Source organism: Polypterus senegalus, chromosome 10 (assembly GCF_016835505.1).
Source record: "Polypterus senegalus isolate Bchr_013 chromosome 10, ASM1683550v1, whole genome shotgun sequence".
NCBI classification, from domain to species: domain Eukaryota; kingdom Metazoa; phylum Chordata; class Cladistia; order Polypteriformes; family Polypteridae; genus Polypterus; species Polypterus senegalus.
In genome coordinates this window covers 146,490,028-146,507,967 of record NC_053163.1, presented here as the reverse complement: position 1 = coordinate 146,507,967, position 17,940 = coordinate 146,490,028, and the positions used below count along the sequence as shown (strand labels likewise).

The 17,940-nt window shown below is 42.3% G+C and overlaps 1 protein-coding gene across 2 annotated transcripts in view; it reads right to left on the bottom strand.

The window, feature by feature from the left end:
• Nucleotides 1–17,940, bottom strand: part of LOC120537801 (lipoprotein lipase) — a 62,314-nt gene that overhangs the window by 12,569 nt on the left and 31,805 nt on the right. Inside the window, exons 5-6 of one of the 2 annotated variants that reach the window (XM_039767004.1) lie at nucleotides 16,176–16,409; nucleotides 3,828–4,070 (exon numbers count right to left, since the gene is read on the bottom strand). In XM_039767004.1, the coding sequence (XP_039622938.1) occupies nucleotides 3,828–4,070; nucleotides 16,176–16,409 (477 nt within the window). The remainder of the gene's footprint in view (nucleotides 1–3,827; nucleotides 4,071–16,175; nucleotides 16,410–17,940) is intronic. The other variant, XM_039767005.1, reaches the window with a different exon arrangement.

Here is a 17,940-nt window from a genome sequence, read left to right as displayed (position 1 = left end):
GTCACAAGCACTGCTAGCCCATTAACGGCTGTGTTTGGTGGGCTCCCAGGTGGGCTGAAAGTGGAGGAGGACAAACAAATCGTAATTGCCTTCACTTCACTATTAGAACGTAGGCTTATTTTGCTCAACTGGAAGAATCCTAACTCACCGCCTATAAGTCAGTGGGTAACTGAAGTCCTATACTTTCTGAAATTAGAAAAAATCAAATTCTCACTCAGAGGATCTCTTCAAAAGTTTTCTGTTTTTTTTTAAAAAATATGGTAGGATCTAATCAATAACATTTTAGAATAAGCTTCAATATTGGGGAAAAGGATACTCTTGCTTCCTTGTTGCTTTTAAAGATTTCTTTCTTTTGGGTAGGGGCTGAATTTTGGTTTTGTTAAGGTTGATTTGATGGTATGGATTGTTATTTGCTTTTAATTAAAATCAATAAAAAAAACGCTATGTAAATGTAATTAATTAATTAATTAATTAACATATTACCAGTGCTCAGAGCCACAACATCTTACTCAGGTGGGATGGGATCATCTGTTGTGTTTTTATATCCACATTTACTCATTAATGTTATGATTTGGTTTCCTTATAAATTTCTTTCCTAGTTTAATATGAACCATAATTGGAATTTTTATTTTATTTTACTTATTTATTTTTTGCTGTAAGGGTTTTAACATGTTCTAAACTAAAAGTCAAGAGGTGTAAAACCAAAAGCGTCAAAAATCGGGAGTGCGTTCCCCTTGACTTTCTCGTATACTGAGATGGAGGAAAAGGTCATCAGTACCACTTCTAGTTGAGCAAAATTTCTCAAATATCATATCTCTTTGTTTCTCATCATAACTAATTGATTATATTGATACACAATCATTTACCTCTATGTATAATCAAACTTTATATTAAAATGATATTTTCGCACAGAAGTTGAAAACGGCAGTGGAATTTTTTCAAGGTTACATATGCATTACCGTGCAAAGTAAAAAGAGTTATAGTGACCTAAAAAGTATTATGTCATTTTTCTTGCAATAAACTGCTAGAAGTAAAAACTGCACTTAGCTACATTTAATTATGAAAATGATGCTGAAAATAAAAAAAAAATATATCAAAAAATTAAATGCATTACCAGGAACACAACAAAGACGTGGCAGCTTATTGTTCCCATTACATCATTATACTTACATGGCATGTTCAATGTTTACACATTATTGTTAAACTGATGATGTATAAATTAAAATAAAATTAAAAATCGTTATTGAAAGAAATGGGCGGCACGGTGGCGCAGTGGTAGCGCTGCTGCCTCGCAGTTAGGAGACCCGGGTTCGCTTCCGGGTTCTCCCTGCGTGAGTTTGCATGTTCTCCCGTGTCTGCGTGGGTTTCCTCCGGGCGCTCCGGTTTCCTCCCACAATCCAAAGACATGCAGGTTAGGTGGATTGGCGATTCTAAATTGGCCCTGGTGTGTGCTTGGTGTGTGGGTGTGTTTGTGTGTGTCCTGCGGTAGGTTGGCACCCTGCCCAGGATTGGTTCCTGCCTTGTTGGCTGGGATTGGCTCCAGTAGACCCCCGTGACCCTGTATTCGGATTCAGCGGGTTAGACAATGGGTGGATGGATATTGAAAGAATATGTGTTATATTCAGGGCTGGATTAAAACGAAGTTGAGCCTGATGCTGCAGCGCATGAAAGGCCTATTTTTTCTCGGCACTGGTGCATTCGACACTCACCGTACCTGCGCACTCAGACCGACCAAACTATATAACTTAATTAACTTATAACTTAATTGCTTGCGACGCAACCAGCCAGCCTTTATTGAACATGATATGATTAATAATAACGACGTAGTGTCGTAACAACTCAAGATTAACATCAAACTATGCAACATCAACATTCAATAGCAATTGTCTGAAAAGTGCACTTAATGCAGAAAACCTAACAATGAAATACACAAAATTTCACAATTCTCTTACGAAACAGAGTAAGAAAAAATAAATTTGCCGAGACATTGGGTCAAAGTGACTCAGTTCAGGCTCTTGAGGGTAAGAATTTGTCCACGATTTAAATTTCATAATAGACCAGAATCCTGTTGAGGATTTTAAAAATTCTAAACATCCATGCCAGACCTGCGGGCCGGCTTTTCATTTTACCTTTACAGATAACCATTTAAATAGCCATCGACTTTTACTGTAAAACTAACTTTCAAGGTGAAAAATTGACTACGTGGCATTTACTGAACAATAATAAAGTGGCAAGAATTCCCCAAGATATTGCAAAAAAACGCAGCTAAATTACTAAGTAAGCTGTTTAACATAAAATTGATAGCATTAACTTGAAATCTTTGGTTTAACAATAAACACAACGACGTTATAGTTACATCGCAGCGCAAAGAACACTAGTAACTGTATAATAATTAGTAACGCTCTGTCTAGGCGTCCGAAAGTCGAACTCTAAGAATTTTTTTGAGGTTAAAATAGCAAATGAAAACTGTTCAGTTTCTGGAAAATTCTCGTCTGTTTTCATCTGGGCCTTTTTCAGGAATGGGCCTAACGCTGCAGCATCAATAGCACCCACCTTAATCCGGCCCTGGTTATATTGAATACAGTTTTTAATATCATGTACACATTTATATTTCCATGACACAAAAAATTTGGATGGTTGTTTAAATAAAAATAATACGGTTGTGTGATTTTTCTCAAATTTGATATCTACTTATTTTTCATCATTTCTAATATCCACACAAAATTTGAATCATATATCTTTATTTATAGCCATAGTTTACTTGAAAAAATATGAAACATGTTCAGTTAACGTACCATTTCCGGTTGGTGCAAAAGGCCCAAAAGTTGATAAGATTCCTTATTTTTGATATAACGCAAGTGCACACAATCTCATTGACCAGGTCAAAGCATTTTTGAGTTATCGTGTTTACACACAGACAGACACACAGACAAACGTAACTTCAAAAATGGTATTTTCGGATTCAATATTTTTAATATTCATCAAAATCTCAAGGCCAAATTTTTTTCACGATTCAGAAACTTTCTCAATACTATGTATACAAGAAAGTAAAAATGAAATACAAAAGGCAGCTGAAGGTTGCAAAAGCGAACTAAATCTGTGATAATTAGCTGATGGCCTGCAGGAGTCTCATACAGGCTGTCACCTCCTCCTAAAATATGTGGTACCACCCTGGGACAAGAAGGGGCACTGTTGCTAATAGTCTTGTCTCCCGTTTCCTTCACAGTCTCGAGAAGCCGTCCCCTTGACGCCAAGAGAGCCAAAGAAGCCCCGCCCCCTCTGGTCTGGCTGGTGTAAAGGAGAGACACTCCTAGGAGATCCTGACACGCCACGAGGAAGGTCATACAGATGCCTCGGAGCTTTACACACATTGGCAACTTGCCCAACCGAGTTTTTTGTGGCAACGAATTAAACATGGTTTTGTCCAGTTGGCACCCCAAATATTTTTCAGCTCACCTTGCATTGCCTGTTGCCCCAGTACAAGGGGTCTCAGGTAACAACTAAGTGTATTAAAGTAGCAGTTCATTGGTCTGCCTGGGGGGGTTGGCAACCAGGATCCCGAGCTGTTTTGGCGTGTGGTGGGTGCGGCAACGTGCTGTACCAGTGCAGGCTCCCCAACCTAACCTGACCTGAACCACATCTATTCCTTGGAAAGTTTATGGAGGACAACCACACTTGAAAATTAGTACAGAAACATTGAAATTTACATCAAATCTCACCATCTTTGAGGATCACATAAAGTGGTGACAATAAACATGGATCTCAACGTTCCACGGAAATGGAAAGCTTAAAAGACTGAAGCTACAGCCTCCTTCTAGAACTTGTACCTCGGAAGGGCATTGTTGCCCGGGTCCTGGTGAACATCTTGGTGCTCCGACGGTTGCGAACAGGCTGGACGTCGTAACCCACAGTGTTGCAGCGGTGCTTGCGGCAGCTGAGGCAGAAGCCATGATCGAACATCTCCTTGCTGCTGCAGCGGTACGCCAGGCTGGGCTCCTGCTTGTGCAGCAGGGAGTCGATAAAAAGATGAATGGAGCGTTCGTGTTCGCACTTTACCGCCTCGGAGAAACCTGCATGAAGGAAAGCCACAAACGTTAAGAGTTATTTACCCTCCAAAGGATCCACAGTTTTATTTTCACACTTATACACCTGTTTGACAGTTTGTTCAATGTTAGAGCATTAGCACTACGCTTAGCTGCCACTGATGAAATATAATAATTGTTTCTGAAAAATGTCGTAAAACACTGAGAACATGTCATATTACTAGAGCATGGAGACTTGTTAACACAGTGAAGCAGAGGAGAATGAAGTCATTAACCCGTGTCGGCAAGGTGGCCAAAAATAGAAGGAGGAAGGGAAGGCATGGCGTCTGTTACAGAGAGTTGGGTGCGGGGAGTGAGAAGGGGGCCGGGCGGGACGCCTGGCTAAGATCTCATTTTGGACGACCCTGCCAACTGCCCTCCCCACAGTGAGGAGTAGGGCCGGGGCAGGACTGGTGGAGGAGGGACATCTGCACTTGCCCCTCGAGACTCAGTAATGATCTTTCCACAGGTTCACTTACAAAAACCTTATTATGACTTTTACTTCCTCTTGATCAGGGTGGGCAGCGTCAGTCCTGGAGGGCCGTAGTGGCTGCAAATTTTTGTTCCAACCCAGTTTTCTTAATGAGATGTCAATTATTGCTGATGAAGCGCTTCTTGCTCCAGTGACATTTTGATGCTTCATTTTTAGTGGTCTCGCGTGTTAAGGTTGTCCACCCATAATTGCTTATTTCAGTCTTAAACAGCTGCTTTTGTTGTTTTTGGTGGCTTCTTATTAACAATAAGATGCAAATAACAAAGTCACCAATAGTTCTACATCTAACGTGTTTCCATGTGCACCTGTGTAGATTCATCATTAACTTCTTCTTCTTTTGGCTACTCCCGTTAGGGGTTGCCACAGCGGATCATCTTCTTCCATATCTTTCTGTCCTCTGCATCTTGATCTGTTACACCCATCACCTGCATGTCCTCTCTCACCACATCCATAAACCTTCCTCTTCCCTGGCAGCGCTATCCTTAACATCCTTCTCCCAATATACCCAGCATCTTTCCTCTGTACATGTCCAAACCAACGCAACCTCGCCTCTCTGACTTTGTCTCCCAACCATCAAACTTGAGCTGACCCTCTAATGTCCTCATTTCTAATCCTGTCCATCCTCGTCACACCCTATGCAAATCTTAGGATCTTTAACTCTGCCACCTCTAGCTCTGTCTCCTGCTTTCTGGTCAGTGCCACCGTCTCCAGCCCATATAACATAGCTGGTCTCACTACCGTCCTGTAGACGTTCCCTTTCACTCTTGTTGATACCCGTCTGTCACAAATCACTCCTGTCACTCTTCTCCACCCATTCCACCCTGCCTGCACTTTCTTCTTCACTTCTCTTCCACAATCCCCATTACTCTGTACTGTTCATCCCAAATATTTAAACTCCTCCACCTTCACCAACTCTACTCCCTTATCCTCATAATTCCACTCACCTTCCTCTCATTCACACACATATATTCTGTATTGTTGCTACTGACCTTCATTCCTCTCCTCTCTAGAGCAGATCTCCACCTCTCCCGGGTCTCCTCGACCTGCTCCCTACTATCGCTACAGATCACAATGTCATCAGCAAACATCATAGTCCACGGGGACTCCTGTCTAATCTCATCTGTCAACCTGTCCATCACCATTGCAAATAAGAAAGGGCTCAGAGCAGATCCCTGACGTAATCCCACCTCCACCTTGAATGCATCCATCACTCCTACTGCAGACCTCACCACAGTCACACTCCCCTCATATATATATTATGTACCACTCTTACATACTTCTCTGCCACTCCTGACTTCCTCATACAATACCACAGCTCCTCTCGAGGCACCCTGTCATATGCTTTCACAGGTCCACAAAGACACAATGCAACTCCTTCTGGCCTTCTCTAAACTTCTCCATCAACATCCTCAGAGCAAACATCACATCTGTGGTGCTCTTTCTTGGCATGAAACCATACTGCTGCTCACTAATCATCACCTCACTTCTTAACTGAGCTTCCACTACTCTTTCCCATAACTTCATGCTGTGGCTCATCAATTTTATTCCCTTGTAGTTACTGCAGTCCTGCACATCCCCCTTATTCTTAAATATCAGCACCAGTACACTTCTTCTCCACTCCTCAGGCATCCTCTCACTTTCCAAGATTCCATTAAACAATCTGGTTAAAAACTCCACAGCCATCTCTCCTAAATACCTCCATGATTCCACAGGTATATCATCAGGACTTTCTATTTTAAATCCTCTTCATAGCTGTCCTTACTTCCTCCTTGCTAATCCGTTGCACTTCCTGATTCACTATCTCCACATCATCCAACCTCTTCTCTCTCTCATTCTCTTCATTCATCAGCCTCTCAAAGTACTCTTTCCATCTGCTCAACACACTCTCCTCACTTGTGAGTACGTTTCCATCTTTATCCTTTATCACTCTAACCTGCTGCTCATCTTTCCCAGCTCGGCCCCTCTGTGTAGCCCACCGGTCCTTTTCTCCCTCCTTAGTATCCAACCTCTCATACAACTCATCATATGCCTTTTCTTTAGCCTTCGCCACCTCTTTCTTCACCTTGCGCCTTATCTCCTTGTACTCTTGTCTACTTTCTGCATCTCTCTGACTATCCCACTTTTTCTTCACCACCCTCTTCCTCTGTATATTCTCCTGTATTTCCTCATTCCACCACCAGGTTTCCTTTTCCTCCTTTCTCTTTGCAGATGTCACACCAAGCACCCTTCTTGCTGTCACCCTTACTACATCTGCTGTAGTTTCCCAGCTGTCAAGTAACTCTTCACTTCCACCCAGTGCCTGTCTCACTTCCTCCCTAAACTCATCCTTGCAGTCTTTCTTTTTCAGCTTCCACCATTTGATCCTTGGCTCTGTCCTCCCTCTCCTCCTCTTCTTGATCTCTGTCATCCTACAGACCACCATCCTATGCTGCTTAACTACACTTTCCCCTGCCACCACTTTGCAGTCTTCAATCTCCTTCAGATCGACTCTTCTGCATAGGATGTAATCTACCTGTGTGCATCTTCCTCCACTCTTGTACGTCACCCTATGTTCCTCCCTCTTCTTAAAATACGCATTCACCACAGCCATGTCCATCCTTTTGGCAAAATCCACTATCACTTCATATCACTTCACTTCATCCACTTCATTCCTCTCCTTGACACCATACCTACCCATCACCTCCTCGTCTCCTCTGTTCCCTTCACAAACATGCCCATTGAAATCAGCTCCAGAGGACAGGAACTTAATCCACACCAGTTTATTCATACTGGGAATTCCTCATTTATGGGGAAACAATTGCAAACTCCAGTCCCCATCATAAACTGGGGTTCAATGGCTGACCCACACATCTTGGCAAACGTTGAACCATTCAGCTGTACATCGAAATTCAATCACAGACCTGTTATTGCTTATGGGTTGCTGCTCCGTGACAGGCCCCCCAGAATTTTGTTTCTACTACACATGGCTGCAAATAGGTGTGAGTAAACTGCTGATGTTACAAAATGAGTTACACTTTTATAGTAGCAGGTAAGTGAATCTGTGGAAAGAGAACTCACAGATAGTGAGGATTTAGACAGATAGAGAGATAGATAGAAAAGGCACTATATAATAGATAGATGGATTGATATGAAAGGCACTATATAATAAATATATTATATATATATATATAACAGATAGATAGATAGATAGATAGATAGATAGATAGATAGATAGATAGATAAGGCACTATATAACAGATAGATATGAAACGCACTATATAATAGATAGATAGATAGATAGATAGATAGATAGATAGATATGAAAGGCACTATATAATAGATAGATGGATGGTTATGAAAGGCACTATGTAATAGATAGATATATAGATAGATAGATAGATAGATTTATAGATAGATAGATATGAAAGGCACTATATAATAGATAGATGGATGGTTATGAAACGCACTATATAATAGATAGATAGATATGAAATGTACTATATGATAGATAGATAGATAGATAGATAGATAGATAGATAGATAGATAGATAGATAGATAGATAGATAGATAGATCTTTGTTTGTTCAATGGGGGAAATGTGGCTTTTTACAGAAGCCCTTTAAATAAATAAACAAATAAATAAACCCAAACACTTTGGTCTCCAGACACACTTCTGCTGAATGATTCGTTGGCTGAAGGTCTTCATTGTTAGTGTGTCACAGAGAGGATGTGCAGCATTGTTCATAATGCCACTCAGTTTTGTTTAAATTCTCTCCTTTGTGTGTCCCATAGGTGAGGCTGCCCTTTAAGGCCAGGGATATACTTAACGCTGCGCTTAAGAACACTAATTCTATGCCAGCACTGCACTGACTATACTTGCATGCGTACTTCAAGTAAATCTGGAGGATTCCACCAGGTGACAGTGTGAGGAATCATCACAGTTTTGCTGAGTTGTGAGTTGAGGAAAGAAAGATGCTAAAGCTAACAATTCTTTGCATTCTGATAATATTGCAAAGTTGCAAAAAAAAACCAAAAAGACGGCAACAGCGACACAGAAGACGGTATGCGACACCTTATAAGCGTATTGCGTCATTAAGGGTGAATATGTGGCACTTGTATTGCCTATGTGAGAAACGGATGAATAAAAGCACCATGAATACATTCACAAGTCAGCATTTAAGTCACACGATTTGCTTCATGGCATCGAACCATTCATCAAACACTGAAGCACGCAGATTGATCCTTTGGAGCAGTACTGCGGTTTGCCGTCACATGTTGATAGTAAACCATGATGCTGATGTCACGTACTAAAAACTAAACAAACGCATTTCATTAACTTCAGACAACGTGCTCAGAAGACGAGTCAAAAGAATGCTGGGAACGTATGGCAGCCATGAAGCATTCTGAGCATGAAGTATAAACCTGCTCTTGCTTAGCTTGTTGATTCAGTGGGCCTCCCTTGATGTGATATTACCAGCTTGTTTACGGTAATTAATGAATAGTAAACTAAGCCAACAGAAATGACACAAAAATATGAATAATAACAATTTAAAAAGAACAATAAAACAGGATATATACAACGAAGGGGACCAAACACTGACTGTAACGTAGCAATAACAACAATCACAATGTTGTTTTTAAATAATATTAATAATAGGCTATGAAACTAGACAAAACCTGTCCGAAACAAATCCATGTATAGGAGTCATGACACACTCACCCAGCATTCCCATTCCATGTTGTGAATGAGCTTAATGGAGAACAGGGTCTGTGAAGAGGACTCATCCCCACTCTGCAGACACTGGGTACACATGGCATGACATCGCTGGTGGCACACTCTCCCTAACCCAGAAGAACATCAATCTACTTTAAAGTTTTTGTCTAGAATGCTGAATGAAAGCAGAATCTACGGAGGATCCCCCCATCCATGAACAGGCAGGCTGTATAAAGGGCACTGAGATGTAGTCCAGCCAGGAATCAAACTTGGGTTCCTGACGCTTTGACATTGACACCACTGTGCCACCCTCCTTCTAGACACAATGTGCAAATCCAAGGCTGCTTCTTATTCCTTTCCATTCTTTTTTCTCTCAGACAAGCCCCCACCACCCCCAATTTGGGCTGTACTCCTCGTGATGGGATTTCAAGGGCAACATGGATTTAAGTGCATTCCTAATGAGTAGCTCTGTTTGAGCCTGTGCCAAATGAGTGCTGGCATTAGAATGCAGCTCAAGTGAGGCCCCTCACACAGAATGTGAATTTTCCTTAATAACAGAGTTGGGATTAGAAAGGCGATACCGAAAACAAACGTGGGAAATCCTGTGCTTTATTCATTTTTGGGGGGAGCGGGGGGAGGCACCATTTTTGGTTTCTAGGACAGAGACATAAAGAATAAGATATCTAGGCAAACAAGTATGATGCTGATTTCTTTAGGCCATTTTTTAAATAATAGGCCATCCATCCATTATTCAACCCGTTATATCCTAACTACAGGGTCACGGGGGTCTGCTGGAGCCAGTCCCAGCCAACACAGGGTGCAAGGCAGGAAACAAACCCCGAGCAGGGCGCCAGCCCACCGCAGGGCACACACAAACAAACACCCACACTTGGGACAATTTAGAATCGCCAATGCACCTAACCTGCATGTCTTTGGATTGTGGGAGGAAACCCACGCAGACACGGGGGCAGACACATGCAAACTCCACGCAGGGAGGACCCTGGACTTGAACCCTGGTCTCCTTACCACTGTGTCACCGTGCCGCCCTCTTGCTCCATTCAGTTTTTCCTAAACCTTATCTAGTCTTCCAGTCCCCTACTTCTAAAAAAATAACCCCACATCATGATGTTGCCAGCACCATGCTTCATGTTTGGAATGGTACCATGTGGGTGATGAGTGGTCCCTGCCCCTGCGAGGCAGCAGCACTACCCACTGCGCCACCTTAAATAATTATGTTGAAGTGAGTAAACATTGCATATTTAATCAAATTTGATAGTTGCGGATTAATAAGGATGTCCTTGAGCTGCACAGACTGAAGGCAGATATGGCTTAAAGGAAAATTATTCAGACCTCTTCACTTTTGGTTTTTGTTTGACTTTATGTTATGTTGCAGCCTTGTGCTAAAATCATTTAAATTCATTTTTTTTTCTCTCATCGAGTAACAGTCAATACCTCCGAACGTGAACGTGAAAACAAGACTTTAGTGACTTTTGCAAATTTATTAAAAATTAGCTGTCCCCTGCAGCTCTGCCCGTGTCGTAATGAAACAGGACAAACTTTAAAAACACTGCACAACAATTTTGTTTCCTGAACAGTTGTTGCTAATTGTGACAGGTACCTACTGGGTATGCACAAATATAGTTTTGGTGTTACTGCATCACGTAGGAACTCTGAGAAATAGAAATGTATATGTTTACTGACAATAATGTATTTAGTCACGTTAATGTTTCGCATAAGCTATTAAAGTCAACAGAATTAAAAGTGTTTTGCTCCTGATTTTCTTTTGTATTCAATGTCTGGTGCATCACGTTGCAGTGTTCAACAGTAATCAGCAAGCATTGATGGATTCCAGTTGCCCTGGTATCATCTCTCCATCGTAGCAATGTCCCGGTGAAGCCTTTCACCGTGTTTGTCACTGACAGCACTGAGATTTGCAGGGAAGAAGCCTAAGTGTGAGTGGAGGAAATGAATCTTGAGTGACATGTTGCACTTCATTGTCTTTTATGCTTTGAGAAGTTTGTCTACCAGCTGAATGTAGTTTGGGGCTCTGTAATTGCCCAGAAAATTGTCAACAACGTCTTTGAAGGCTTTCCAAGCAATTTTTTCTGGCCCAACTAACGGATCTTTAAACCACTTGTCACTCATAACATGTTTGATCTGAGGCCAACAAAAATGCCCTCTTTGATCTTGGCGTCAGTTATTCTTGTGAACATCTGTCTTAAATAACGAAAACCTTCGCCTTCCTTGTTCAGTGCTTTCATGAAATTCTTCATGAGTCCCAGCTTTATGTGAAGAAGAGGCAAAAATATCTTTGCTGGGTCGACAAGCAATTCATGTGCCACATTTTTCTGTCCTGGAACTAACTTTTTACGGAGTGGCCAGTTCTGTCGAGATGGCACGGCTGTCCCATTCACAGATGAAACAACAGTACTTTGTATAGCCGAGCTGCAGTCCTAGTAAAGAGCAACAACTTTAAGATCTTCACAGATATTCCAGTTGTACCTGCTATACTGGATGAGCTTCAGCAACAATTCCATATTCTCATATGTTTCTTTCATGTGTGCTGCACTGCCAACAGGTACTGAAGGATAAACGTTGCCATTGTGTAGCAGAACAGCTTTCAGGCTTACCATTGACAAATCAATGGAGAGATGCCACTCTTCCGGGTTGTGATCACAACCCAAGGTCAAGAACAATCCTTCAATGTCACAAAAGAAACAGAGACTGTCAACTTGTGCAAAACATTTGGTTATATCATGATGTCGGCCTCGAAACACAGATTTTTTGTACCTGGTGACAGCATTCCTGCTGTCTCGAAACCAGAAGCTCGGGTTTTGCTTTTGACAGACCCAAATCTCTGACCAAATTGTTCAATTCGGACTGTGTTATCAGATGTGGATCACCTGATGAACACGGTTCAAAACCCTGACGTCATGCTTCCCTTCCCCTCAGCCCGCTGCATGTCTCTCGGATTCTCTTCCAAATAAATCGGTACCGCAAGCAAGCTATGACATTTAGTGCAATGAGAGAAGTCGCAAAATCAACCGGAATGTTCAAGCAAATTCTAGAAAAAACCTGGTCTAAATCTGTGAAGTAGTTCTCTCATTTGCAAGCTAAGGTACGGTAAGGTACACGCCCTGAGGCTTGTGCGTGAGTGAGCCTCCCCTCGGCCCGCAGTGTCTCCCTCAGATTTGATCTTTTAAATCAGTACCGCAAATGAACTATGACACTGAGAGTGATGAGAGAAGTCGCAAAATCAACCGGAATGTTCAAGCAAAAAAAAACGATCTAAATCCGTAAAGTTGTTCTCTCATGAAAAGCGGACAGACAGACGGACATTTTTAATTTTATATATAGAGAGATAAAAAAAACTCAAATATGCCCTTGACATAAGCATTCAGACCCTTTACTTTGGCTCTGGTGTATCCCATTCCGCTGATCCCCATTGAGACGTTTCTACACCTCATTTGGGGGTCCACCTGCGGTCAATTCAATTGAGTGGACTGAATGGAAAAGGCTCACAGCTGTCTAAAGAATGAACTACAGCTGATCAAAATCCAAGCCATGAGGTCGAATGAATGGCCTGCCGAGCTTTCAGACAACAGTATGTGGAGACGCAGATCTGGAGAAGGCGACAAAAACTCCCAACAGCATCGAAGATTCCCAAGAGCACAGTGGCCTCCATAATTCTTCATTAGAAGAAGTTGGGAACAAGCACAAGTCTTCCTAGAGCTGGTCACATGGAATAACTTAGCAATTAGAGGGGTGAGTAGGGCCTTGGTACTGTTTTTAGCAGTAGTGGACTGGAAGACTAGATAAGGTTTAGGGAAAGCTGAATGGAGCAAGAGGGCGGCACAGTGACACAGTGGTAAGGAGACCAGGATTCAAGTCCAGGGTCCTCCCAGCATGGAGTTTGCATGTTGTTCCTGTGTCTGTGGGGGTTTCTTTCAAGGGCTTCAGTTTCCTCCCACAGTCCAAATACATGCAGGTTAGCTGAATTGGCCCAAGTATCCGATTGAGGTAGATGTGCGTTTTCGTCCTGCAATGGACTGGTGCCCAGTTCAGGGTTTTTTCCTGACTTGCACCCTGTGCTAGCTGGGACAGACCCCAGCAGACCCCCTGGACCCTGTCCAGGACAAAGTGGATTAGACAATGACTGACTGAATGAGTGAAGCAACGAGAGATATCCTTAACGAAAATCTAATCCAGAGTGCTCTGGACCACAGACTGGGCCAAAGGGTTATCATCTGCCAGGACAATGATCCTAAGCACAAAGTAGACATAATGCCGAAGTGGCTTACGGGCAACTCCATGAATTGAGCATCTCTGGAGAGACCTGACAACAGCTGTCCACCGACAGACTCCATCCAACCTGACAGAGCTTGAGAGGATCAGCAGAGAAGAATGGCAGAAAATCCCCAAATCCACATGTGTGAAGCTTCAGACCTAAAAAGACTCTGGGATAGAATTGCTGCCAAAGGGGCTTCAACGAAGTACTGAGCAAAGGGTCTGAATACTTGTGTCAATGGGAAATTTCAGTTTTTTATTTTGAATACATTTCTGAAATCCTGTTTTTGTCTTTGTCATTCTGAGGTATTGAGCTTTGCTTTGATGAGGGAAATAATGAATTAAAATGCTTCCGACACAAGGCCGAAACATAACAAAATGTGAAAAATAAAAAATGAAAGGCTCAGAGTACTTCCTGAAGGCACAGTAACAAACGAGCACCTGTGCTTTGTACTGACTGGCACTGGGTTACCTGAAAATCCAGGCCTACATCTGGCTGCTAACAGCATTCACTTCTCTGTTTGTGCCTTGAACATCAAATTTATTCCTAATTTGCACACCACACTACATTAGGAAAACGCTTTGTGTAAGTCTTCTGTTACGAAAGTCACTATAAAAGCAAGGTGTTCTAGACCTCCACTGTTTGCTCACTTCCTAGGCTAATGACTATGAATATGACTTCTAGGCCAGGGGTCTTTACAAAGGCCCCCTAGTCAATAATTATGAGTATGACTTCCATCCAGGGTGAGAGGCTTTGCACAGAACCCCTGGTCAACAACTGTGGGTAGGACTTCCAACCAGGGTGAGAGGTTTTGTTTAATCCGAGTCAATAATTGTGTGTCTGACCTACATCAGGGCAAACAGTCTTTGTGTAGCCCAGTGTCAATGACTTTCATCCAATGTGATAAAGCTTTGTGAAGGTCCACCCTGGTCAAAATATTGTGGGTATGATTTGCATCCAGGTTGAGATGCTTTTTGCAGGTTCCTCTTGTCAACAGCTGTGGATATGACTTCTACCTGGGCCAAGAATCTTGGTGTAGTCACCCTAGTCAATAACAATGGGTATGACTTCCACCCATGAGGAGAGTCTTTGTGTAAGCCCCCCTCGTCAACAATTGTGGGTAGGACTTCCATCAAGGGTGAGAGACCTTGTGTATGCCCCCTAGTTAACAACTATGGGTATGACATCTATCCACAGTGAGAAGCTTTGTGTAGACCCTCTGGTCAACAAATGTGGGCATGACGTCTATCCACGGTGAGAAACTTTCTGTAGATCCTTTGCTCAGCAGATGTGGGTTTGACTTCCAACTGGGGTGAAAGGTTTTGTGTAACCCGAGTCAATATTTGTAGGTATGACCTCCACCTGGTCCAAGATACTTTGTGTAGGCCTCCTAATCAATAATTATAGTATAACTTCCATCCATGGTGAGAAGCTTTGTGTAGACTCCCTAGTCAACAACTGTGGATAGGACTTCCATTAAGGTTGTGAGGCTTTGTGTAGCCCGCTGCTTTTCCACCCCCCAGTTAACAACTGTGAGTACGATGTCTATCCATGGTGAGAAGCTTTGTCTTGACACCCTGGTCAATAAATGTGGGCATGACTTCCAACAAGGGTAAAAGGTTTTGTGTAGGACCTCCCCCGCCCCCTACCCCTCAGTCAATACTTGTGGATATGACCTCCATCTGGTCAAGGATACTTTGTTTAGGCCCTCCTAGTTAACAATTGTGGGTATGACATCTATCCACGTTGAGAAGCTTTGTGTAGACCCCTGGTCAACAAATGTGGTTATGACTACCAACTAGGGTGAGAAGATTTGTGTAAAACACCCCTTCCCCTGGTCAATATTTGTGGGTATGACCTCCTTCTGGTCAAAGATACTCTGTGTAGGTCCCCTAATCAATAATTACAGTATGACTTCCATCCATGGTGAGAAGCTTTGTGTAGACCTCCTGCTCAACAACTTTCGGTAGGACTTCCATCAAGGGTGAGAGGCTTTCTGTAGGCCCCCCTAGTTAACAATTGTGGGTATGATGTCTATCCATGGTGAGAAGCTTTGTGTAGACCCCATGGTCAACATATGTGGGTATTTTAAGAAGCACATAACGATTAACGAGTGGTTTATTACAGATAATTTACTGTGCTGCTTTAGTTATGATGGATTTCTGGAAAGCTTCCTAAACTAATGACTAATCTTACAGTTGAGTTTATGGAGTTCTTAGCATTACAGTTGTATGTACCTGGAAGGAAGGAGTGGCATCCTGGCCAGGATAAAGGAAGGAATATTGTTCAGCCAGGAGGCCACAATGGATAGACTGGGTGAAAGGGCTTACTGGGAGCAGCTCATTCCTCTACATGACAGGTGGCAGTGTTCCTCAGGGCTGAACCCAATTAAAACACCCACAGGGTGGCATGGGAGTTGGAGTCCAGAAATGCAAACCTGGTGGGGTCTTTGTGGACCACCAGAGGGCATTGCTGGGTGATGCCATCTGACCTGGCACCTGCAACATCTATCCATTTAATAACAACAACAATAATAATAACAATAGTAACAATAAAAACAATAATAATGATAATAATAATAAACACATCATGCAACTCAAATTCTCACATTTCACCTACCGAATATCCCATAAGTTGAAATGCTCTCCAGTGCCCCTCTCAGGTTGCAGCCTGGTTGGAAACTCCCACCATTGGGATAAATGTCCACATGGCCCACGGGCTGTTGGATGCCAATGCTCAGCCCCAGAGACCCCCGGGTGAAGGTGTGCAGCACATCCACAAAGTGGGCGTCATCTGGAGACAGGCGGCCGTGTGCATGTGCCCCCTCAAACAATGGCCCGGCAGGGTCAAGACCTGGAGGAGAGGCACCACTTGATTTATTTGTCTCAATCCCATAATCCCACTCTCCCTTCTCACATTAATGCAGACATCCTGCAGACAAGCGGGACACTCAACACAGCCCTGCACGGTCGTTTTTTCCGTTGAGAGCTGTGAACATCTTTTTTATATTAGAGACCAGAAAGGAGTCAGTCCTTCACTAAATCACTGGCTCACTCACACACGCATCTCTTCTTCAAATGCTTACAGCACTTCAAAGACGTTTTGGCACTAAGGACACCAAGCGAAGAAGCATTTCAGGTGTTATTTTGCCCCATTCTTCCTGCAAACACATCTTAAGGTGTGCAACAGTACGGGGTCATTGTTGCCACATTTTCATTTCCAAATTCTCCACACATTCTCTACTGGTCAGAACTGCAGGTGGGCCAGGCCAGTACCCAGACCCCTTTCTTCTGCAGCCATGCCTTTGTAATGTGTGCACAATGTGGTTTTGCATTGTTGTGTTGAAAAATGTATGGACGTTCCTGGAGTAGATGTCATCTTGAAGGCAGCATATGTTGCTCTAAAACCTCAATGTACTTTAATACCATCACAGAAGTATAAAAGACCTTTGCCAAGGGGTCCGTGTACTTTTTGGTATTTGAAATTCCATTTTAGAAGCAAAAACGAAAAAACAAAAATGAAAGGAATTTTCAGATTTAGATTTTTGATTAAAGAATAAAATGAGGGAAAATAAGGTATTTTTTAATTCTTTGGTAACAAATAGCAGTCATAAACTTAAAATTACACATACTTTTCTGGATTTGTTTGAGATTCAAATAATGAAAGTGTAATAGCTAAAAAACAACAATACAGACACATTTTCGTTGTCTGAAACCAGAGGTACTTCTTCTTCTGCGCAGTTTTTGACGACACGTGCGAACAGTCCTCCTCACAACACATCGATCGACGGCCTTCAAGTTACACTGCATGGCATCAGCAGAGGATGGACCATTACGTTGTTTTCCAGAACAGTAAAAGAGTAAAACTCCGGGACGAGGACATGACTGCAGAAAAACTGAGTCGCATCTTTCCGGTAAAAATACAAGCTTTGCAGACTTTGCTTCATTGATGTAACAGCTCTTTTATGAACGTTATTGTTGTTACTTACTGTGAAACAGCTAACATTTGGTGATTTCATTTACTAACACTAAGTCTGGAAATTTTTAAAGGGCTAGCAATTTGAATACGTTTAAATGTGTGAATGGTTGCTCATTGACAAGTGTAACACATGTTAAGAAAACTTTCTGTAACTCACGTTGCTCTCCTACTTGTGCACGCTGTTAATACTCGAAACGTTTACTACCATTCAAATTGCTAGCACTCTAAAAATTGCCAGACTTAGTATTAGTAAATGAAATCACCAAATGTTAGCTGTTTCACAGTAAGTAACAACAATAACGTTCATAAAAGAACTGCTACATCAATGAAGCAAAGTCTGCAAAGCTTGTATTTTTACCTGAAAGATGCGACTCAGTGTCCTCGTCCTGGAGTGTCACTCTTTACT